Source organism: Oncorhynchus keta, chromosome 30 (genome assembly GCF_023373465.1).
Source record: "Oncorhynchus keta strain PuntledgeMale-10-30-2019 chromosome 30, Oket_V2, whole genome shotgun sequence".
Classification (NCBI taxonomy): domain Eukaryota; kingdom Metazoa; phylum Chordata; class Actinopteri; order Salmoniformes; family Salmonidae; genus Oncorhynchus; species Oncorhynchus keta.
The window spans coordinates 59,224,959-59,249,896 of NC_068450.1; the positions used below are offsets into that span (position 1 = coordinate 59,224,959).

The 24,938-nt window shown below is 44.0% G+C and overlaps 3 protein-coding genes across 4 annotated transcripts in view; all 3 read left to right on the top strand.

The window, feature by feature from the left end:
* The window catches only part of LOC118381930 (unconventional myosin-X-like), a 76,352-nt gene extending 68,710 nt beyond the window's left edge, over positions 1–7,642 (top strand). Inside the window, 3 exon segments of the mRNA XM_052488683.1 lie at positions 5,689–5,755; positions 6,215–6,251; positions 6,366–7,642. Of these exon segments, the coding sequence (XP_052344643.1) occupies positions 5,689–5,731 (43 nt within the window). The 3' untranslated portion in view covers positions 5,732–5,755; positions 6,215–6,251; positions 6,366–7,642.
* A 1,362-nt stretch (positions 7,643–9,004) lies between these two features.
* Positions 9,005–11,897, top strand: LOC118363845 (small ubiquitin-related modifier 3). Its single transcript, XM_035745112.2, has 4 exons — positions 9,005–9,171; positions 10,078–10,206; positions 10,347–10,418; positions 10,674–11,897. Exons 1-4 carry the CDS (start codon positions 9,151–9,153, stop codon positions 10,734–10,736), a joined length of 285 nt encoding a protein of 94 aa, XP_035601005.1. The 5' UTR covers positions 9,005–9,150; the 3' UTR covers positions 10,737–11,897.
* A 1,713-nt stretch (positions 11,898–13,610) lies between these two features.
* Positions 13,611–24,328, top strand: LOC118363187 (thrombospondin-type laminin G domain and EAR repeat-containing protein). Of its 2 annotated transcripts, none has more exons than XM_052488684.1 (13): positions 13,611–13,962; positions 15,852–16,087; positions 16,217–16,656; positions 16,780–16,873; positions 17,055–17,211; positions 17,538–17,669; positions 17,923–17,993; positions 20,797–20,958; positions 21,043–21,247; positions 21,660–21,892; positions 22,385–22,563; positions 22,656–22,757; positions 22,904–24,328. In XM_052488684.1, the coding sequence occupies exons 1-13, from the start codon at positions 13,872–13,874 to the stop codon at positions 23,055–23,057; spliced, it is 2,256 nt and encodes a 751-aa protein (XP_052344644.1). In that variant the 5' UTR covers positions 13,611–13,871; the 3' UTR covers positions 23,058–24,328. The 2 variants fall into 2 exon arrangements, with proteins under 2 accessions (XP_052344644.1, XP_052344645.1); XM_052488685.1 differs by having other exon boundaries at positions 16,783–16,873; positions 22,904–24,327.
* Positions 24,329–24,938: the final 610 nt, after the last annotated feature.

The following is a 24,938-nucleotide window of genomic DNA, read 5'->3' on the forward strand; positions in this document are numbered from 1 at the left end:
AACAAACCCCCTCAGAGAACCAGGGCTGGAGGCCCATCCAGGGCCATCTCCCCGGGATCATCCTGACTCAGAGGCTCTTTCAAGGGGTAGCTGTCTGGCTCGGTCTGGGGTGGGGGGGGGTCTCCATGGGAGAAGAATGAAAAATGTTGACTACAAGATCAACCAAGGGAGATTGAGAGAGCTTTCTATAAAATGTCTACATACTATGAACATCACATATATTACATATTCATGTCCAACCTACACATACACACATACACTAATCAAACACTTATCGTTTTTGAATATCGCACCTCATAGGAACCCTACATAGATTTTGGTGGTCACTGTACTGTATGTATATAAATATCATTATAAATGCCATTTGATTAATTTATTGTATGTGTAAACTAAATGCGAAGGAACAGAGATATTCAATGCTGTATGTCTAATATGCCAACGCACCCTTATTCACTAGCAGTGCCATCTGACTAAATCACAGGTATATAGAGGGGTTTCACTTCTTGATGTAGAATGGGTAGAGTTCAGTCGCGGCGGCCATATTGGTAGGGCGGTTTGGGATGGTTGCCTGCATGCGTTTCTCTGTGCTCTAGTGAAATGTAGCCTTCGTATCATCCTTCTGGCTCACGTTTCCATATCGGGGGGGTACTTTTTTTTTTAAACATGAGGAATCTACAATCTTGTCTTCTCTACTCATTCTGTTTCTATGCTATGTGACTGTTCTCGAGTTCATGAGTGAATAGAACCTGTTTTAAGTCATGTGACTCGTGTACTGTGCGTTCCCAGTGTCTCCCCTCCTGCAGTGCTGTGTTTGGAATGCTAACGTGAGCGTGTGTATCTGTGTCATAATGCAAGTGACTGACTAACTACCCCACCGGGGGGAAGAAGGGAACCATATGAAGAAAAGAAAGAAAGAAAGTGTGTTGTTGACAAATAAGAGTATTATCTATCTGGATAACCTTTATAAGAGAATGGTGTTGTGATTTTAAATGGGGAAGAGTTTGGGAAGGGAGGGAGAGGGGAGGATGGGGTATTTATTTGTTATAATTATTGCAGAGGGAGGGAGGGGATATGGTTACAGTGTGGAATTCTGTGAAAGAAGAGAAGATCACACATTGAGGAGGTATGCTTCTAGGAAATAGGAATTCAGAATTCTGGGAACATGGGAATTGTGTTTGTTTCTGACTGTGTGTCGTCACGGCTTGTGGGCCTAAGCCCACTGGAGGACCAGTCTATAGAATCAGAATTACTGGAAAAGACATTCCATCCAGTGTTCCACTGGGCCATTTGGAATGACTGAAAAATCCTGTTTTTGCGGGCCAGTGTAGCCTACATGAATACATGTTTTTGGCAGACAGGCGGAATGTCAATTATCATCACATCCAGTGAAATTCGGGAACTGTGTCCTATTTAGGTATTCTCTTTCAATGGCCCTGCCTCTCACACTGCTAGTACACAAAGTAAGATGAAGTTGCCTCTTGACACTGATCTAAGGCAGTGGAGGTTGCTGAAGGGAAGAAGGCTCGTAATATTGGCTGCAACTGAGCAAAAGGAATGGCATCAAACACATGTTTTCCATGTGTTTGATGTATTTGATACCATTCCATTGATTTTGCTCCATTACCACAAGCCCATCCTCCCCACTTAAGGTGCCACCAACCTCCTGTGATCTAAGCTCAGTTTTGCGTTTCACACCCAAATGGTAAGGCTAAGCTGATCCTAGATCTGTGTCTATGAGCAACCTCTATGCCGGGGTCCTTTTCCAGCCGCAGGCGGCCAGAGTAGGGCCTGACTGTAATCTGTCATGGTTCATATGAATTATTATCATTATATATTGAAACATTGTGATTGTTTTGAGAGAAAAAAGAGAAAGAGAGAGAAAATTGTTGTCCTTTTTTTTGTAACTGGCTTTACAAACTTATGATTTAATAAATTATCGGAAATTGTCCAGTCTTCTCTTCTATACACGCACGCACGCACGCGCACACTGCTGACCTGATTGTTATATTTCCGCTTGGGTGACCACATAATGGTCCATATTTAAAATACACAAATGCCGGACAACGGAATGTTTTTGCGGGCCAGTGCAGCCTACATGAATACATGTTTCTGGCAGACAGTTCGAAATGTCAGTTATCATCAAATGAATAGGAAGTCTGACTGAAATACGCAACAAATCTAACTTTTTTGGTAAATGAGTGGTATTTTAATTGGTTGATAAAATACGAGACAGCAGACAAATGGCCAACATTTGGGACTGTCCCGTATTGTGGACATGTGGTCATCCTAATTCCACATGACTTTGGTTGGGCGCGCTCCGGGAGAAAGGAGGACAGACCTTTTTGCCTTATCTCAACATCACTTCAAGGGTTTATTTTCTTAAAACGGATTGCCTCTCTCCGTGTTGTTACTTAAATAAGACAACCTTTTTCAACTCAAGAGTGGCGCCATACACGGGCGGGATATTTTACTGTCAGATTTTAAAGTGTCGAATAAATGATGGGTTTAATAAGGTGTTTGGTAGGCCGACCTGCTGTTCTGCTACTCTTCGGTTTAGTCGCTGTGTTCGCGCAAACCGCCGCACCAAGCAATAAGGATAGTTGAGTTAGTGACACTTCTTTGTTGTTTTTCTTAACCATTGATTTGTCGCTTATAGATTATTTTGATGTATATGACAACATATGTTAATTATGTTGCCTCTAGTTAGTCTATAACGTTAATCTCCGAAAATACAGCTGGTGGTGAAGTACCCTCGAACCAGTATTTCCCCGATTTCACATTGTAGCCTATTTCAGTGACTTTGCCTTTAGGTAAAACAGAAAATGACTTAATGCTTGTTTTCAGTTCCTTTTATAATGGTGTAATTTAGACTTTCATCAACCTCAACGTTTATATTATTATATTCAGATAATGGCTCTTTAATTTCAAGTGTCTTGGTACATTAGTAACGTATTTGGCCTTTTCACTGTTAGGGAGTTGGCTCTTGCTTTCTGCTAAATGCTTTTGTAACTGAAACCTTTTTAGCGGGAACGTTGGAGTGTTTTCAGTTCCTTCTCAGACACATTTCAGTAGCTATAATCGTGACTGGCTGGCCCTTTTAACTGTTAAGTGTTTGGGTGAAACCAGTTAATGTGTCCAAAGAGACACCTGTTTCCTGTCTTGGAAGAATCCTTCAGGATTTGATCCCCATAGAAACCAGACTACCAGGCTTCCACTTCTTATCTGGAGCCATAGAACTAACAGACTGTACACAAACAATTCTGTGGAGTCATACAGTCTGACAACCAATGGAAATATCTACAGTAGGCTAGGTCTTACTGCAGGTGAGAAGGCTTTATTACTGCCTCTAACTGCAGTTGTTTAGTGTGTTATGAACTACTGATCTAATGTTTTTTTTTTCTTCTCTATCAACCTGTTTTCTCTCCCTCCCTCTCAGTGTATGAGACTAAGAATGGAACAAGCTGTGAGGAATGTGTGGCGTTGAGTCTGGGATTAGTCTGGCACGAGAGTGAGGCACACTTTGGGTTTCCTGGTCCTGATTCCCCCACTACACCTCCTCCTGCTCATGAGTCTAACAGGGTCACAAATGTGTTCTGGTGCACATGAATCAGCATATCAGCTCCACCCTCCACACCTGTCAGACAGGTCGGGGGACAAACTGAACACACACCTCTCTCTCTCTGCCCTCATTTATCTCTCTGCATCCCTCCATCCTTGGCATTGTGAACTCTATCCCTGCCAATCCTGAAACCCCTACCCACCCCTACCCATTCATAGTTCACATATACAGTTGAAGTCGGAAGTTTACATAGACTTAGGTTGGAGTCATTAAAACTTGTTTTTCAACCACTCCACAAATTTCTTGTGAACAGACTATAGTTTTGGAAAATCGGTTAGGACATCTACTTTGTGCATGACACAAGTAATATTTCCAACAATTGTTCAGACAGATTATTTAACTTATAATTAACTTTGCCAGCAGCATACCACCCTGCATACCACTGCTGGCTTGCTTCTGAAGCTAAGCAGGGTTGGTCCTGTTCAGTCCCTGGATGGGAGACCAGATGCTGCTGTAAACAATTGTTGGAAAAATGACTTGTGTCATGCACAAAGTAGATGTCCTAACCGACTTGCCAAAACTATAGTTTGTTAACAAGAAATTTGTGGAGTGGTAGAAAAACAAGTTTTAATGACTCCAACCTAAGCGTATGCAAACTTCTGACTTCAACTGTATATTATTATTATTATATATATATTTTTTTAAATATAGTTGACTGCATGAGTGCATTTATATACAGTTTCGGCCAAACATATTGGCACCCATGCACTTTTCTTAAATAAGTCTCTATTACTTATTTGTTTATTCAGATCCCCATTAGATTTTGCCAAAGCAGCAGCGTTTCTTCCTGAGGTCCACAAAACATGACACGTAACGAAACAGTGATAGACAACACACATTTAAAATACAACGATATACAAACAGTACTTCAACAAAATAATAAACCATACAACTAAAACATGATGATGTGTGTGTGTGTCCCCTTCTAAAATAAGTTTCAAAAAGAAAACTTCTGGTCTTCACACCTGATTAGATTTTCAACATTGCAAATCCAATTGTATTTTTGTAAACTTAAGTTGACAATTTTTTATTTAGAAAATAAAAAGAAGTGGCATGGACTAAATTAGTGGCACTCCGGAGCTAATACTTGGTTGCACAGCCTTTGTCCAAGGTAACTGTAGACAAACACGTCTTGTAGCAAGCAATGATGTAACCCACTTTTCAGCAGCAAACTACTCTAAATCTTCAATGCTTGAGGGGTGCCCCCATCAACTGATGTTTTCAGATCTCTCCATAGGTTTTGGATGTGATTGGCTGGCCACTCCGGAACATTCCAGCATCTCTTCTTGAACCATTCCTGGGTGATTTTTCATGTTTGGGGTCGTTGTCCTGCTGGAAGACCCACAACATTCCACGGAGACCCAGTTTTTGGACACTGAGTTGAACAAAACACCTGATAATCTGCTGATTTCATGATGCCTCGCACACGTTCAAGGACCCCGGGACCAGACGCAGCAGAGCAACCCCACAGCATGATCAAATCTCCCACATGTCAGACAAGAGTCCAGAACTGAATCACATCCAAAACCAAAGGCGAGATCAGTAGTTGGAGGGAACCCCTCAAACATTTAAGTATTAGAACAATTTGCTGCTGAAAAGTGGGCCAAATGCCAGTAGAAAGTTGCAGCAAGCTCATTGGTGGCTTCAAGAAGCATTTGTCTGCAGTTATCTTGGCCAAAGGCTGTCCAACCATGTACTAGCTCCAGGGAGCCAATTTAGGACCTGCCATTTGTCTTTATTTTCCTAATCAAAATTCTCAACCTAGGTTTACAAAAATAAAATTGTCTCTGCAATGTCAAATCCAATAAATGTTTTATTTTTTTCCATTTCAATTTATATATAAAAAAAGGGGGAATAATTTAGTGCAAGGGTGACAATATATTTGGCTTCAACTGTGTAGTGTGTGTGTGTGTGTGTGTGTGTGTGTGTGTGTGTGTGTGTGTGTGTGCTTTGTCGTGGTCAACTAGTGTGAAATTATTCACACTCACACGCACTGACCTACCCCATGGACTGACCTCCAGGTACATGCAGAAGTACTTATCCCCTCTAACGTGTGTGTGGTGTGTCAGGTCTACAAGGGTTCGATGCCAAGATGGAGAGGCGGACAAATAAGATGAAGGGAAAACAGGAAGAGAGGTAAGACGTCATCATGACACACGGACATCTGTGTATTTATCTATATATGTGAAGCAATTTGCAACTAAAGAATGTGTTTTGTTATTCTATGTATCTGTATTTACATGGCTGTGTGTGTATTCGGCTGGCCTACTACAAATCCCACAGGGAGATATGGTAAACGTTACCCAGTCAGGCCCTGTGTGTGCTGTATTTGACTTTAGTGTGTCTCTGACGATGTGACTGCGATCAGAACAAGGCCCCAAGTTTATTTTGTTAGTTTCATATCAGTTACAGCCGGAGTGACACAAAATAATTACTGGAACAAACCTTTACATACGTCACAACCAAAGCTAACCGCCCAAACCGGCTTGTGCTCTACTTATGACTTCTTACCAACCTGGCTGGTCTGAAAGGTTGTGCAGTTTTCTTAAAATATGAAGTGTGTGTCTAACCAGCTGGTTGTCTTTGTGTTAACAGATGAAGATGAGGCATGAAGAAATCAGAAGGAAATATGGTACGACTTGAGATACACAAACACACCACTCCTGTCTGTGGAAAAACACTATCACTACTCTGATGGAATTTGTTATGAAAGATGATCTCTAACTCCTTGTCTCTCCCTTCCCAGGTCTCAGTGGGTTCAACCAGTACTCCAAATTCTCTTGATATTTGAACACTGTACTGTATCAACTGCCTGCCTTCTCTTCACCTCTGACCTTTCACACACACACACACACACACACACACACACACACACACACACACACACTTATTGTCTGTTCTATGCTCAGCTTACCCCTTTTTAAACCATTCATCATAAAAGCCAAAACGGGTCGCCAAATATTGTGCACAACGTCACTTATTTCGTATATGTTACGTCCTGCTAAAAAAAAAAAAAATCCTGCAATTTGTATGATGTTACAAATTGCAATTCGTACAATATGTTATGAATGTGTAAGTGCTTAAGATCCTGTTTAATCTCTTTAACCGTTTGAGGAGAATACATGAAACTGGCCTTAGATCAAAGTTTTGGTACAACCTGTTTATACAACATTATCTGCCCATGTAACACAGGTCATTAAACATTGTGTTGAATGTAATGAACAAAGTATTCTACGAATGCTTAGCTAGAACAAGTTCTGCGCTGCTTGGTGAGTGGTGCAGTGCTGAACATGTCTTGCAGTGCTGAACATGTCTTGCAGTGCTGAACATGTCTTGCAGTGCTGAACATGTCTTGCGGTGCTGAACATGTCTTGCAGTGCTGAACATGTCTTGGAGTGCTGAACATGTCTTGGATCTATCGTTAATGTGTCCAGTGCACACCTGTACTCCATCAAACAATAAACTTGAATAGATGTATTGTCCTAATTTAAACCAGAATTGTACTTAATGATGCACTGCAGAAATCCCTCTGCCATTTCCTGCTTGCTAAAATTCTAATAGTTCACCTAATTTCAGTTTGTGACAAAGCAAGTATAATTTAGAGAATCATTGTACCATCTAAACAGCTGTGGAATATGTTTTCCATACGCTAAGCATAGAAATATTGCACATACAACAGGTCTGCCGCTTCTTAGACTTGCTTTCAAAGAGTGACAGATCAATAACTCACATTTCTATGTGAATTTGGTCTGGTTGCCCAAAAAGTTACTTATTGTAGCTTTAAATAGGAGGGTGTTCAGAAGAGTTGAATTCTCAAAATTGCAGATAGAAATGTACCCTATCATATAGAATATACACACCTTGTACAATGAGACAAAGAATGTCAGATCTAAGTAATACATTTCTACCTGTGACAGCTTTCTCATTACAGACACCAGCTACTTCCGTTAGAATCTTGTCAGGCCAAATTAAGCAATTGTTTTATTGATGTCAAGTTGTGTAATAAACTACCCTTTGTCTGTTGATTTGAGCAAATCTATTTTTACTTAAATTAAACTTTCCACTATGTAAGACTTGTTTCTTTGGATCTTTTCAACTCCTAGTTCCTCTCCCTCATAGTGAGAAACCTACAACAACCATATCAGACCTGTGATCGTAACCTCAATAATAGTAGAGATAACAAATAAACAGGAATTCCTGCAGTTCTGACTCAATCTCAATATACTATTTTTATCAAGGATACGTATACTCTTTATTCAAGAATTTTCTATGAGCAGAGCCACAGAGAGAGAGAATCTTTCTGGAATTGGAACCCAGGCCTCGATCCCTACCAATCCTCCCCTTTCTTCCTTTAAGAGAGAAATTACGTGTTGACTTGGGGCGCCCCCGATTGGTCATCAAAAGCCTTGTTTCGGGTAGACAACGAGGAGCGGAGATCCACTATCACCCCTCTACTCTCAGTTTGCTTCCATTTGGTTATTAAACGGATTCTGTAATGAATACACCCCATTTCTCTATCCATTATGATGATGGAAGATTTGGCTTGATATAATTTGTATTTTACAATATTATTCTGGTACTCCCTTTCCATAGCCATGTTAATACATTTTCAGAGACTCCAGTCACCCAAGTCAGACTGTTTTCTCTGCTTCCGCACGGGAAGCGGCACCGGAGCGCCAAGTCTACTAGGAGGCTCTACCCCCAAGCCATAAGACTGCTGAACAATTAATCAAATGGCCACCGGACTATTTACATTGACCCCCCCATTTGTTTTGTACACTGCTGCGCTGCTATTCGCTGTTTATTATCTATGCATAGTCACTTCACCCCTACCTACCTCGACTAACCTGTACCCCCGCACTAACCTGTACCCCCGGACTCTGTCCGGTTCCCCTGTATATAGCCTCGTTATTTTATTGTGTTACTTTTTATTATTTTTTACTTTCGTTTATTTTGTAAATATTTTTTTAAAATCTTATTGATCTGCAGTTGGTTAAGGGATTGTAAAGTACGCATTTCACGGTAAGGTCTACACTTGTTGTATTCGGCGCATGTGACAAATAACGTTTTTTTAATGTTTATTCATTATAGTTATTCACTGTGTATTTATCCCTTGTGTCAATATTTAAATGTTGTATCTTTAACTCTGCATTGTTGGAAAAGGACCCGTAAATAATTATTTAATTGTAGTCTACACCTGTGGTTTACGAAGCATGTGACAAATTCAATTTGATCTGAGTGTAATGTGTGTATTTATTTGAGATTAACCAAGGTTAACCATTAGCCCTGCCTTTGGCGGGTTCTTAATGTCGCGTGGCCGAGTATTTGGCTGAATTGCGCGTCCCCGAATCCGCGTCCGAGAGAATATGTCACGTGATTCTACGAAAGCCAATCAGTGTCTGCGGAACGAGCGACCAAAGCGCGTTCCCGTGTTTGCGGAGGAGAAGAGCATATAGCTTAAAGAGGTGCAAACGAAAACACAGCCAAAATTACATTTTAACCCGAAAATCCTTTAAAGAAAACCCACCAAAATGTCGGAGGAGAAACCAAAGGTAAGGCTAGTCGGCTATCAACATGTGATGGCTATTTAAGGTAATTAAAATAGTCTAATGCTGAATAGCGCCTGAAATATGCAATCAAAAATGGCCCGGTTTGCACGTTTGTCTGAATCGGCGCACTGTTTGTTTCGTCGTTAAATGAATGGAGTGCTACCTCCGGATACGATATTTCTAAGTTGATCAGATATACAAGCTATTAGAGATGTTATGCGAAGTATTTCAACCAGAAAATATAATTGTTGAAACAAATACCACTTACATTTCGAAGTTGAACACACGGATAGCGTTAGCGGGTTTTTCTTTGTGGAAAAAAAGACCACGCTAGCAGCTGGCTAGCTAAATGCCGCAATAATAGCGGCACAAAATGTGACACAATTTGGAAGCCATATTCGAGTGATTTGGATGCATTCGTCGGCATCCACTTATTGAAATGGATAAATAACATAATTAGTTAGTTAACGCACTGTTTGTATCTTCTAGTCCAGTAAACACGCATGGCGTTGGCCAGGCGCCGGTAAGACTAGAATTAGCTAGCTTGTTCATATCTCGTCTGTACGAAATAGTCCCTAACCACTGATTGATACAGGATTCAATTTTTTTTTCTCGATTTGCGGTACTAGGAAAAGCTGAAAGTGGGTTTTGCTACGGATAACGCCTGGGTCTAGTAGCTGGCTGCTTCAGTCACAGCCTTCGGGTTTCGCACATTTCCCAGACCCAGTACCACCCGCAGGCAACCCTAATTTTACAGACAAGACCACGACCTTGCTACACCGTCCAGAGACGTGTGAGGAGTCTTAATAGTGGTTGTACAAGTCAATTGTTTGGCTCTCCAAGACAGGCGTATTGAAGACTGAATAACTACAATGTTAATCCTTTCATTGTTGTTTGGTTGTGTTTCAGGAGGGCGTGAAGACTGAGAACGACCACATTAACTTAAAGGTAGCCGGTCAGGACGGCTCTGTGGTTCAGTTCAAAATCAAGAGACACACTCCGCTCAGCAAACTGATGAAGGCCTACTGCGAACGTCAGGTCAGCACAGTCGCCAATCAGACACCTTGCCCTCCTAGGCACGCTGAGCATTGCTCAGAAATATTATCAAGAGCTGACCTGATTCCCAATACTAGAGGAATATCTGTCCCATGTATTTTTGTGTCCTCTTTCTCCTGCAGGGGCTCTCGATAAGGCAGATCAGGTTCAGGTTTGACGGACAGCCAATCAACGAGACAGACACACCTTCACAGGTACACTGCACAGACAACTGGCAGCTCTCTCTATTCTTTAGAAACACCCTCTACTCACTTCTCTTGGCCCGTTCTTAATCACTCTAAAGCACAGCATCTCTGGCACCATTATCATTCTCTCAACTAAAGCACTCCTGCTCTCCATGAACTTGATTGCTTTCTTGCTGTACTTCCCACTACATATCCCCCTCATGGAATCACTCTTTACTAGATCCCTCTCTCCTACCATCTCACACATGTTAATTCTCTCTTTAGCTGGAGATGGAGGATGAAGACACCATAGATGTTTTCCAACAGCAGACAGGCGGTCTCTGCTAAGCCCCTCCTGTTACAGTGATTGACATACCCAAACCACGCCCACTGCTCCTCTCCTCCAGTCACTTCAGCTTCTGTGTTCCTTTGTTGTTTTAAAAAAAAATATCTGTCTCAGTTTTGTCCTGGGGTGTAGGATTGGGATGAATTTGCCCCCTAGACACTGATTTAAGGTCAGTTGTTAGTTTACCCCATATTGGATGAGGTTAGGTTTAGGACACGATGAGCTGATCCTAGATCTGTGGTAAGGGGCAACTTCTATTTTGAGGCTTCCCCATCATCTGTTTCCTTGATCTTATTTTAAAAGATGTCTGGCGCGTTTTTGGATGGGGTGGGGGGAGGGCTCCCCTCAAATGTCTGTCTTAGTCAACATTGAACTCTTGTACTGTCTTGGACAGCTTCTGGGTCTTTCCGATGCTAAGAATAATGAGTTTTGATCTAGAAACAACCCCCTACACCTAAGCCACTTGTGTAGTGTTTTGTATTTATCCAACACCTTAAATCTACACGAAGTGCCTAGGCGTTAGGGGTGGCTTCTGGACCCTTCCAATGGTTTGACATGGGGGACGCCCTGGTTTTTCCGAGGGTGAAAACTAAGGGTGCATCTCAAGTCTTATGTTCCCTCCTTCATTAGCCACCGATCTGAACATTCAGGCTAAGTTGGATGCTGACCGTGGAATATGCTTTCACCTGTCCAGTTCTTTAGTGTCAGTTTTACGAGGAGACCCCTTGTCTCAAGGAAGCTACTTATACTGTTGAGATGCACCCCTAGTTTTTTAGGGCAGTCAAATGGGAATATTCCCTGATACCATATGGGGCCATTTTTTTTTCTTTTTTCAGTGGTCAGTTCATACAGCAGCCCTGTCAGTGACTCTGCTTTCGGTGTTTGGGTGGGGGTGTAAGGCAGGAGGGAGAAGTCATCCTTGGAACACTGATACAGGGTCAGATCATTTGCATCCCCGGAATGGTTAATGTTTTGGGGGTTCCGGTTTTCTGATCCTAGGTCTGTGGTTAGGGGCTACGTCTACTTGGAGCATAAGGGGAGGGGCAGTTAAGTTCTTTACCCACATGTTTTGTCATATGGTATTTGTTTGGTTTCTCTACTGATTTGTACATTGTTTGGCGTCTTTTACTACTGTAAACAATAAATATAGTTTGTTACTCAGACTCCTTGTCACGGCTCCTCCTTTAAAAGTGTGATATAAAATGGGCTCATTCAGTGGACTGCCGGCAGTCATGAGAATCATGAATTGTATGTTCAATGTATTGTTTATAGTCGTATCTACTACCAATTGTGTATGTTGGACCCTATCCAGCACTATTTGAAAGTACTGTACTGAAATGTATTCTCAGCTGCATAAAAAGACCATCAGGGGGTGCTACTGTCTATTGGTACAGTAGTCTGTCTCCCCATCCCTGTCTTCCCTTTCTATCAGCAGGTCCCGCTTCATCAGAAGTAAAGCGGGGACATTATCCCTAGTGCCTGTATTTTTGTGCCTGTATGTTTCTGTTCAAGCGTTTAATCATGACAAGGGCCGCTGTGATTAGATTCTTATTTGGGCCAAAGCCGTCCTTTCCTCCGGGAACCGATAAGTGGTTGAGGACTGTGTCAGTTTGTTATTAGGTGACTGGAGAAGTCTACCTCTTGTCCTTGAAGTCTTCCCATGGAGGAAGCACAAGTTCATCCTTGGAGTCTTCTCTGCCGAAATCCACTACCCTCCTTTGAATAAGCTGCTGCCTTCTCAGAGGACTTGCATGCTTACATTTAAATACTAAATACATTCAAATTCATTTTGACCACTTTGGACTCTTATTTTGGGATTCCTCTGTAAACAACATCCTAGGGGAGAAGGAGTATAATTGAATACAAATGCATTTGTATTTTCTCGATAATCTTTGACCGTTTTCAAAAGGAGGAGAGGACGAAGGAGAATCTCCCTCTGTTTTCATTACATCTCTGCCTGTGGGCAGCCATCTGTCAGGATGTTAAATCACTCTGTGTGATTGGCTGATGCAGTCAGATTAAGCACAGTCGATTGATAGCCTGATGGGATAGAGAGATACAATAAGGAAGAAAGTTATCATCATGATCCTGTCAGATCCTGTAGCCTTGAAAAGAAATGGCTAGGAGAAACACTAGTCTATAGGACATCTTCCTCCTGCCCACTGATCCGCTAAAGTGCACAAACCTGCTCTTGAAGAAAAGGACAAACAGAGCAGTAAAAGTGTATAACAAAGAGTGAACACTCCTCCTTTCTCTCCTTGGTCTGTATGGGAATAGCTATTTGAAGCCTGGGCATGGCTAAAATACACATGTACACAGACACACATTGGTCCAACCTCCCGGCTCTGCACCTGAGAGTTGTACCGAATTCCCCTCTACAATTTTTATTACATTTTCTCAGAATGCAATATTAGAAAATCCTTTATGAGAACAGCTGTCTTACATAAACAAACTCACGTACATAGTCATCCACTCCTCAGCGACTACAATAATAAAGGTCCTAATAACAGGGATCTTGGTTAATATGGTAATAGCTTAGCCGGTATCAAGCACTCTATTGGTGGAGCAAAGGTCACCGGTGGTATGCATGTTTTCCAAATCATTTTTCCCTTTTTAAAAATGACTACTTGGACTATATGGTGTTTATCTAATGTAAGGTTATTTTGTAGTACAGCTCTTTATCTCTGTATCTATGGCCCATACAACTCCACCTTAGGGATACATCTTGCTCTTTCTCACACACATACACACTCTCAGAAGAGTATGTGAGCGATACAGTCGGCTTCTGTTCTACTCTGTGAAATGATTGACAGACTGGTTAGTGATTTGCATGGGCCTGGTATATAAGAGAAGGGGCCGGACCAGACAGAACTAACTCATTTAGGAGCCTGCCTGTCTGCCTCGACTGAAGTCAGATGTTGTAGAGTAGTTTAGATCCAAGCTTCACCTTGTCATCTGGACTCTGTATGTTGGAAGATGATGCTTTCTACGGACACTCTCTAAGGACCATCTCTAGACACACCTCACACACAAACGTACACGCTACCCCACACATACTCACACACGCGTGTTGTAGATGAGCGTCAATTGGCGTTCGGATCAGTCACAGTGTTTGTGATTGGCTGGAGCAAGCTGGGATGTCATCGCCGATGTTGCTGTTGCCTCTGCTGCTGTTTCTCGGGTTAAGGGTCGTCAACGCAGCTGCAGAGACACGGAGACCATGCAGTGGTACGTTCTATTCTGTTAAATGCACTATGATAATATCGGCGTGTGTGTGGGTGTTGTAACCTATCCGGGGACACATTTGATTGTGACACATAACATTGTACTTCCTGTCCGATAGCGGCTCTCTCAGATTATACTGGTGGCATTAAACACACCGCTCTTTCTTTCTCTTGTTTGCATGCAGTAGGGATGCTGCTTCAAATAGTAACTCATTACATTTTCCTTGACACCCAAAAGTACTCGTTACATTTTGAATGCTTAGCAGGACAGGAAAATGGTGGTGTATGCTTTGCTTAATATAAGAAAATTGATACTTAAGTATATTTTAGCAATTACATTTAGAACTAAATACTTTTGGACATTGACTCAAGTATTATTTTACTGGGTGACTTACTTTTACTCGAGTAACTTTCTATGAATGTATCTATACTTTTACTCAAGTATGACAATTGAGTACTTTTCCCACCACAGTGTGTGTGTGTGTGTGTGTGTCAGAGAGATATCAGCCGTGTGCGTGAGTGTTTGATGTGTTTAACTTGATTTGCCAAAACTTTGATGCAAATCACTCATGCACAGATAACTCTTCCACACGTATGCACAGATCATGCCAAAAACCTACCAGACATTTCCCAGCCATCCCGTAAACCCTGACTAACCTTACCTGATATCATGAATACACAAGAAGCTCCAACACCTCATCTTGCTGCTCTCACCATCAGTTTCCCACTATTTAGGAAATGCTAACCCCCCTCTCTCTCTCCCTCCCCCCTCTCTTTCTCTCTCTCCCTAATTTTTTTACTTGCTTTCTCTCCCCCTCTCTCTCCCTTTCTTACTCTTTCTCTCCCACTCTCTCTCACTTTCTTACTCTTTCTCTCCCACTCTCTCTCACTTTCTTAGTCTTTCTCTCCCCCTCTCTCTCCCTTTCTTACTCTTTCTCTCCCACTCTCTCTCACTTTCTTACTCTTTCTCTCCCCCTCTCTCACTTTCTTACTCTTTCTCTCCTCCTCTCTCTCACCTTCTTACTCTTTCTCTCCCCCTCTCTCTCACTTTCTTACTCTTTCTCTCCCCCTCTCTCTCACCTTCTTACTCTTTCTCTCGCCCCCTCTCTCTCTCACTTTCTTACTCTTTCTCTCCCTCTCTCTCACCTTCTTACTCTTTCTCTCCCCCTCTCTCTCACTTTCTTACTCTTTCTCCCCCTCTCTCTCACCTTCTTACTCTTTCTCTCCCCTCTCTCTCACCTTCTTACTCTTTCTCTCGCCCCTCTCTCTCTCACTTTCTTACTCTTTCTCTCCCTCTCTCTCACCTTCTTACTCTTTCTCTCCCCTCTCTCTCACTTTCTTACTCTTTCTCCCCCTCTCTCTCACTTTCTTACTCTTTCTCCCCCTCTCTCTCACCTTCTTACTCTTTCTCCCCCTCTCTCTCACCTTCTTACTCTTTCTCTCCTCCCCTCTCACCTTCTTACTCTTTCTCTCCCCCTCTCTCTCACTTTCTTACTCTTTCTCTCCCCCTCTCTCTCACCTTCTTACTCTTTCTCTCGCCCCCTCTCTCTCTCACTTTCTTACTCTTTCTCTCCCTCTCTCTCACCTTCTTACTCTTTCTCTCCCCTCTCTCTCACTTTCTTACTCTTTCTCCCCCTCTCTCTCACCTTCTTACTCTTTCTCCCCCTCTCTCTCACCTTCTTACTCTTTCTCTCCCCCTCTCTCTCACTTTCTTACTCTTTCTCTCCCTCTCTCTCACCTTCTTACTCTTTCTCTCCCCCTCTCTCTCACTTTCTTACTCTTTCTCCCCCCCTCTCTCTCACCTTCTTACTCTTTCTCTCCCCCTCTCTCTCACCTTCTTACTATTTTTCTCCCCCTCTCTCTCACCTTCTTACTCTTTCTCTCTCCCCGTAGACCTGCTTCCCCTGGACCTTCTGTCCCGTGTTCTCTCCAGGGCAGGGGAGGGGGCGAGAGGGGTAACAGGAGGGAGGGTGCATCTGATCCAGTCTGGGGGTGTGATGGGTGTCCGTCTGTCCCGTCCTCACCCTTCCCTGGACTTCCCGTCCTCCCAGCACCTCGTCAACTGTCACCTCTTCCCCAGAGAGTTCTCCATCGTCACCACCCTGAAGGTCAGCCTCGTCGCCCCTAAGGTAAGGGCCAGGGGTTAGAAACAGCATTACAGCAGGAAGTGACATCATTGATGATGTGGGGAAGGTTCAGTGTATTTTTTTTATTGCCTCTTCCCACTGTGTGATGATCTGCCTCATCCTGTCTTTCAGAAAAACGAGTACATATTTTCTGTGGTGGAGGAAAAGGAAGAAGAGGACGCAAGGATTGGAAAGAGGAAGGGGGAGACACAGGGAGGAACTGATGGAGATTGGTACAGAGAGAAGGATGGAGAACGAGGAGGGAGGGATGATGAGAGTGATGAAGAGCGGGATGGAGAGACAGATGGAGGGGGAGAAAGACTAATGGACGGAGAGAAGAGGAAGGGAAGTAGAGATGGAGAGAACAGCAACAGTCAAGGACGGCTTCTGATTGGCCTGCGGTTCTCCAGAGACAGACTCCACTTCCTGTTCAGAGGTCGCAGCGGGGGGGTCATGGCGCGCTGGGTTTTCCGAGGCATCGAATTGGCTGATGATCGCTGGCACACGTTGGTTTTAGCATTTAGTGGACACTACGCTACTCTCACTGTGGACTGCAACACACACCTGGAACTGTGAGTTGCTTTCTCTGGCTCTCCTTCTTTCGCTCTCTCTTTCTATGTATCCTTTTTCTCTGTCTGTTTGTCCGTCTGTCTGTATTACATTTCTGTAATGATGATGTCATCATATGTGTTCAGCAGGGTTCACTCCAAGTCGTTGCCCTCTGACCTTAGTGTTCAGGGTTCCAGATTCCACATCGGCAGCCGAGGGAGATGGAATGGCCTGTTCTCAGTAAGAACCAAAACACACGACAACCCTCTCTCTCTAGAACCTTTGTACACTAGATTTACACTAGTAGTAATGATGGCTTGATAAGAGTGGTTATGCCAACACTCTCCATATAACTTGCTTCTCTCTACTTCTTTCCTTTCCTCTCCGCTCCTCCCTCCCCCTGTCCCTCCCTCCCTCCCAGGGTCTGATCAGACAGCTGGTCCTGGTGCCAGGCTCTGATGCCACCCCTCGTGTCTGCCCATCCTCCAACCCCGGGCTGGCAGAGCTGTTTGTGCCTGCGGTACTGCTAGACCTACCACAAAAAGAGACTAGGAGTGACCTCACGCTGCCTTCATATGGTATACTGTTTCTCTCCTATTTTCACTGTCCCCTGATCTCTCTCACAAATGTGACTCTTTTCTCTGACTCTTTTTTTCTCTCTTCCCTCTCCTGCCTCACCCTGTACGTCTGTCCCCTACTGCCCCCCTTCCCCCTCTACCCCTCCCACACTCTACTCCCCCTCTACCCCCCTACACTCTACCCCCCTCCTTCCCCCTCTACCCCCTCTCACACTCTACTCCCCCCCTTCCCCCTCTACCCCCCCTACACTCTACCCCCCTCCTTCCCCCTCTACCCCCTCCCACACTCTCCCTCCCTCCCCCTCCTTCCCCTTCTACCCCCCCAGAGTCAGAGGTGCGGGTGTCTGTGGGGCTGGAGAAGTCCTGTTCCAGTTTAGTAAGAGGACAGCTGTGGTTCAACCCCATCAGGAGAGCTCTCTACCTCTGTGATGGTACACTCTGGGTCCCCATGCTGCAAGGTGGGTCCTCCACTCTCTCTCTCTCTCTCTCTCTCTCTCTCTCTGACCTCTCTCTCTCTCTCTGACCTCTCTCTCTTTGATCTCTCTCTCTGACCTCTCTCTCTCTCTCTCTCTCTCTCTCTCTCTCTCTCTCTCTCTCTCTCTCTCTCACTCTCTGACCTCTCTCTATCTCTCTCTCTCTGACCCCTCTCTCTCTCTCTCTGACCTCTCTCTCTCTCTCTCTCTCTCTCTGACCTCTCCATCTCTTCTACAGAGTCCCAGAGACTAGACTATGTCTTGGAGCAGCAGGTCCTCTCCACCAGTTCAGAGACGTATGATATTGAGGTAAAACATACACTATATATGTGGACATCCCTTCAAATTAGTGGATTTGGCTATTTCAGCCACACCCATGGCTGACAGGTGTATAAAATTGAGCACACAGCCATGCAATCTCCATCAACAAACATTGAAGAGCTCAGTGACTTTCAACATGGCACCATCATAGGATGCCACCTTTCCAACAAGTCAGTTCTTAAAAACTCTGCCCTGCTAGAGCAGCCCCGGTTAACTGTAAGTGCTATTATTGTGAAGTGGAAACGTCTAGGAGCAAAAGCGGCTCAGCCGCAAGCTCACAAAACCACAAGCACACAAATGGTACCGCCGAGTGCTGAAGCACGAGGTGCGTAAAAAATCATGTTTGTTCAAACTGCCTCTGGAAGCAACGTCAGCACAAGAACTGTTTGTCTGGAGCTTCATGAAATGGGGTCCATGGCAGAGCAGCCGCACACAAGCCTAAGATCACCATGCGCAGTGCCAACCATCGGCTGGAGTGGTGTAAAGGTCGACGCCTTTGGACTCTGGAGCAGTGGAAATGTGTTCCTTGGAGTGATGAATCACACTTCACCATCTGACAGGCCAACAGATGAATCTGGGTTTGGTGGATGCCAGGAGAACGCTACCTGCTCCAATGCAAAGTGCCAACTGTAAAGTTTGGTGGAGGAGGAATAATGGACCGGGGCTGGTTCGAGCTAGGCCCCTTAGTTCCAGTGAAGGGAAATCTTAACGCTACAGCATACAATGACATTCTAGATGATTCTGTGCTTCCAACTTTGTGGCAACAGTTTGGGGAAGGCCCTTTCCTGTTTCAGCATGACAATGCCCCCCGTGCACAAAGCAAGGTCTATACAGAAATGGTTTGTCAAGATCTGTGTGGAAGAACTTGAATGGCCTACACAGAGCCCTGACCTCAACCACATTCAACACCTTTGGGATGAATTGGAACGCCGACTGCGAGCCAGGCCTAATCGCCAAACATCAGTGCCCGACCTCACTAATGCTCTTGTGGCTGATTGGAAGCAAGCAATGTTCCAACATCTAGTAGAAAGCCTTCCCAGAAGATCGGAGGCTGTTATAGCAGCAAAGGGGGGACCAACTCCATATTAATGCCCATGATTTTGGAATGAGATGTTCGACAAGCAGGTGTCCACATACTTTTGGTCATATATTTTAAATATATTTTCTTAATATGAATATAAACTCAGCAAAAAAGAAACGTCCTCTCACTGTCAACTGAGTTTATTTTCCTATAACTTAACATGTGACATATTTGTATGAACACAAGATGAGACATAAACTGAACTAACATAAGTATGAACTGAGACATAAACTGAACAAGCTCCACAGACATGTCACTAACAGAAATGGAATAATGTGTCCCTGAACAAAGGGGGGGTCAAAATCGAAAGTAACAGTCAGTATCTGGTGTGGCCATCACACTGCAATACTTAATGCAGCTATCTCCTCCTCATGGACTGCACCAGATTTGCCAGTTCTTACAGTGAGATGTTACCCCACTCTTCCACCAAGTTCCCTGACATTTCTGGGGGGAATGGCCCTAGCCCTCACCCTCCGATCCAACAGGTCCCAGGCGTGCTCAATGGGATTGAGATCAGGGCTCTTCGCTGGCCATGGCAGAACACTGACATTCCTGTCTTGCAGGAAATCATGCACAGAACGAGTAGTATGGCTGGTGGCATTGTCATGCTGGAGGGTCATGTCAGGATGAGCCTGCAGGAAGGGTACCACATGAGGGAGGAGGATGTCTTCCCTGTAACGCACAGCGTTGAGATTGACTGCAATCACAACAAGCTCAGTCTGATGATGCTGTGACACACCGTCCCAGACCATGACCGACCCTCCACCTCCAAATCGATCCCGCTCCAGAGTACAGGCCTCGGTGTAATGCTCATTCCTTCGACGATAAACGCAAATCCGACCATCACACCTGGTGAGACAAAACTGCGACTCGTCACTGAAGAGCACTTTTTGCCAGTCCTGTCTGGTCCAGCGACGGAGGGTTTGTGCCCATAGGCGACGTTGTTGCCGGTGATGTCTGGTGAGGACCTGCCATACAACAGGCCTACAAGCCCTCGGTCCAGCCTCTCTCAGCCTATTGTGGACATTCTGAGCACTTATGGAGGGATTGTGCGTTCCTGGTGTAACCCGGGCAGTTGTTGTTGCCATCCTGTACCTGTCCCGCAGGTGTGATGTTTGGATGTACCGATCCTGTGCAGGTGTTGTTACACGTGGTCTGTCACTGCGAAGATGATCAGCTGTCCGTCCTGTCTCCCTGTAGCGCCGTCTTAGGCGTCTCACAGTACGGACATTGCAATTTATTGTCCTGGCCACATCTGCAGTCCTCATGCCTCCTTGCAGCATGCCTAAGGCACGTTCACACAGATGAGCAGGGACCCTGGGCATCTTTCTTTTAGTGTTTTTCAGAGTCAGTAGAAAGGCCTCTTTAGTGTCCTAAGTTTTCATAACTGTGACCTTAATTGCCTACCGTCTGTAAGCTGTTAGTGTCTTAAAGACCGTTCCACAGGTGCATGTTCATAATTTTGGTTTGGTTTCTGGTTCATTGAACAAACATGGGAAACAGTGTTTAAACCATTTACAATGAATATCTGTGAAGTTATTTGGCTTTTTACGAATTATCTTTGAAAGACAGGGTCCTGAAAAAGGGACGTTTCTCTTTTGCTGAGCTTATTATATTTGTTTAAATTAACACGTAGTTGTCGATTTCAACTGGTTTTCAACATGTCTCTCTCTCTATCACTCTGTATGTCCATCTGTCTGCGATGTCTAGGTGTTCAGTGTACAAGGGCTGGGTTTGATGGCAGCAATGGCCCACCGCTCCCCCTCCCTGGGCTCTGCAGTCTACCTCTGGAGAGATGGAGGCTTTCACCTTTACCAGAAGATCAGCACACATGGAGCTCTCTCCTGGAGACACTTTACGATGGGGAAGAAGGTACAGGAAGACATCTTAGAGATGTTTAAAATACACTTTGAAATACAATTGTATTTGTTCATTTGTTGATTTAACTTGTTGTAGATATTCCTGGTGGTGTCCAACTCCAGGGAGAGCACAGGGAAGGAGGAGACAGTGGAGAAAGATGAACTGTCAGTGATCTACAGGTGGAATAAAAAGACACAGAGGTTTGTTCATTACCAGGCGCTCCAGACACACTGTGCACGGGACTGGGAGGCCTTCCGCATCCAAGGACACACCTACCTCGCCGTGGCCAACCACAGACAAGGTAGGAACTGGCTACGGCCAACCACAGACAAGGTAGGAACTGGCTGCGGCCAACCACAGACAAGGTAGGAATTGGCTACGGCCAACCATAGACAAGGTAGGAACTGGCTACAGCCAAATCTTTGTAAAGCTGAAAAGACCTTGTAGAAAAGTATGTTCTACTCAGTTACGGTACATGAGCTGCACAGCAGGTTGATGGCACCTTAATTGGGGAGGACGGGTTCATAATAATGGCTGCAATGGAATAATGGAATTGGTACAGAACTCATCAAACACATGGTTACCACATTTCATTTCCTCCATTCCAGACATTATTGTGAGCCATCCTCCCCTTAGCAGCCTCCTGTGAAGAGTTGCAATACTAGTAACTCAGTTGCAATTATCTCGTCCTCTACCTACCTCCCTTCCTCTAGGTAATACCAACCACACCATAGACAGTGTGGTCTACAAGTGGGACCGTGGTACGCAGCTGTTTGTACCACACCAGGCCCTGCGGACCTCTGGGGCTTACGACTGGGAGGCCTTCACGGTCGGACCTTACCACTTCCTGGCTGTGGCGAATGCGTTTGACGGACAGACCACTCACGTTGACTCGGTCATCTATGTCTGGGTGGATGGAAGTTTCCGCTTGTTTCAGACCATTAAGGTGAGAGAGATGAAGGTGAAGTAGAAGGAAGAGACAGAGTAAGGAAGAGGGGGTTGGCAAGGGGAAGAGAGCGAGGGGGGTAGATTGGCAGAAATCCTAAAACAGCACAACCACCCACACCACGGAACTAAGAGAGGACAAAAATAGACCATGTATAGCGGGGCAGAATTTGCATGTTAGATCCAGCTTTGACAGATAACTGATAGTGAATCAGACATTTGAATGGAAACACATGTGAGGTGAAGTTGACTGACAGGCAGACTGAAACCACAAAAAGACTCAGCTTTGATTGGGAGGGAATTCCAGTGTTGGCATTATTCTATGGTCTCTCTTTCTTTAATTTCTTCCTCTCTGTCTGTCTGTCTGTCTGTCTGTCTGTCTGTCTGTCTGTCTGTCTGTCTGTCTGTCTCTCTCTCTCTCTCTCTCTCTCTCTCTCTCTCTCTCTCTCTCTCTGTCTCTGTCTCTGTCTCTGTCTCTGTCTCTCTCTCTCAGACGTTCTGTGCCACAGACTGGGAGATGTTCCAGATCGGCAGCAGGGTCTTCCTGGTGGTTGCTAACGGACACCAACTCCATGGCAATGGCCCCGGTCGCTATGCCATCAACTCGACCATCTACGAGCTGGACATGAGCTCTCAGCTGTTCCTGCGTTTTCAGGACATAGTCACATACAGGTACACATGCACCTTCATACAGGTGCACATTTCCCCCACCTCTCCTTTCTCTTCCTTCCCTCTCTCATTTCTCAATCTGTCTCCCCCTTCAGTGCTGTTGACTGGGAGTTCTTCACAGTAGGAGAGGAGAGTTACCTGGTTGTTGCAAACTCCTTTGATGGAGAGTCTCACTCTCTGAACAGCATTATCTACAGGTATTCACATGAATACACGAGAATTGGTCATGGTGCCATAATTGAATGGGTGATATGTGAATTTACGAATATTATGGTGATATGTTATAAACTCATCATTATCACGATTTGTGTTTTGAACTTGAACGTGAAATGGATGAGCGCAGGTGGCAGGGATACGAGGGGTTTGTTCCCATTCACCGGCTTCCCACCATCGGATGCAGCGACTGGGAATTCTTTACTTCCGGAGAGGATTCCTATCTGATCTACTCCAGCGCCACAGCACCTCTCTCCAAAGTCTTCCGTCTGAAAACACACTGACACGTGACACAATGTCATATCAGGGACAACATGGAGAAACATACAAAATGAAATCTCAACTGATGTAATAATGAATGTTACATTATGTTGTTGTACTTGGGCCACATTTGCAGAGAAAGAGAGTGTATTAGTAGGTACACATTTTTGTGTATAAGTACTGTATATAACTTTAACATTAGTCATATTTGTTGCCTATAATTTTGTGAAAATTATTTATTGAGGTTATACAAATGTGTAAAAAAAATACATTATGTTTCATTTGTGTCTTACTGCAAATTCTACCGCTTATTTATTTTTTATTTCACCTTTATTTAACCAGGTAGGCTAGTTGAGAACAAGTTCTCATTTGCAACTGCGACCTGGCCAAGATAAAGCATAGCAGTGTGAACAGACAACACAGAGTTACACATGGAGTAAACAAATAACAAGTCAATAACACAGTAGAAAAAAAAGAAGAAAGGGGAGTCTATATACATTGTGTGCAAAAATATTGGAAGAAAAAAAAAGAATTATGTAAGAATATTGTTTCAGAATGATTTTATGAAATCTATATTTTAGAGGGTCCCATACTAGAGGAGCAGTGAATGGAAACTGTAGAGTTCCACAGCTTTTGCCCAATCTGCATTTTCTGTAAAAGCTGTTCACCACTTCAACCAACGTCCAGAAACCTTAAAGAGATACTTCAGGATTTTGGCAATTTTTGTATTTATTTAACCTAGCCCTTTATCGACGTCAGATAAACTCATGGATACCATTTTTTTGTCTCTGCGTGCAGTTGAAAGAAGTTGCTAACTCGCGTTAGCGCAATTACTGGTAGTCTATGGTAACTGCTAGCATGCTATTAGATACCATAGACTTCCAGTCATTGCAGTAATGCTAGTTAGCATTGGCTCGCAAAACTACTTCTAACTACTGGATACAGAGTGAAAGAGAGTAATCCGGCTCCAGGTATTTTACTGGTTTGTGACTCACTGACACCGTCCCCGGTTAGAGGGGAATAAAGGTGCCTAAGAGTTAACACACAGGAACTTTAAACACACTGAGGAAGATGAACATGGGGATGAAAAGTGGGAAAGGTAGTGGAATGGTACTAGTTATGTTGAAGGAAATGAAAGGCAATGAATATACTGTACATACGATAACACAAGAGCATAATAACAGTAATAAAGGTGTGTATAAATGGCATATAATCCCTGAACATGTTTACAGATTACAAGCTATACATAATGCAACAACAACAACTAACTATTAAGAACAATATATACATGTCACACCACTCACTTTGGGAACACACACACCATCCCACAAGTCCAGAGATATGAGTGAGTCCAGTTGTTGATCGGCAGAGACAGATGTTGCTCTCTGCCGTTGCTTGAGGGAGACTGCAAGTATTGTGTGACCTGCAGTGTCAAGAGGATGGGTAGATGTCCTGCCCCCTGGTAACCTCCCGAGCAACGTATCAAGGCACAGGTCAGAGAAAGTTTTAGAGGCAGGTTTATGGTTCCCCCTAGACTCTCAGGCTCTGGTTGTAGTGGATGGGGAGGGGAGTTTGCTCAGGGTTGTGAGGTGCTAACAGTCACCGACAGGGAATTCTTAACACAGAGACAAAAATGCTATCCATGAGTTCATCTGACCCTGGGGAAGTAGGTAAAGGGCGTCACTGCTAAAATCCCAAAGTATCCCTTTAAAATGTGTGGCTAGTGTCAGTGCCTTTACACAAAAACTGAACAGGTGGTTAAAAGACCAGCATGTTTGTAGCCACATATGAACCTTCTTTAAGAATACCAGCAGAAAATACATCACATTTCAGTTCAGATTTATGTGTTGTGTGTGTTTGAGACATGCACCGGATGACAGACAAGCCATGTTATAAAAACTACA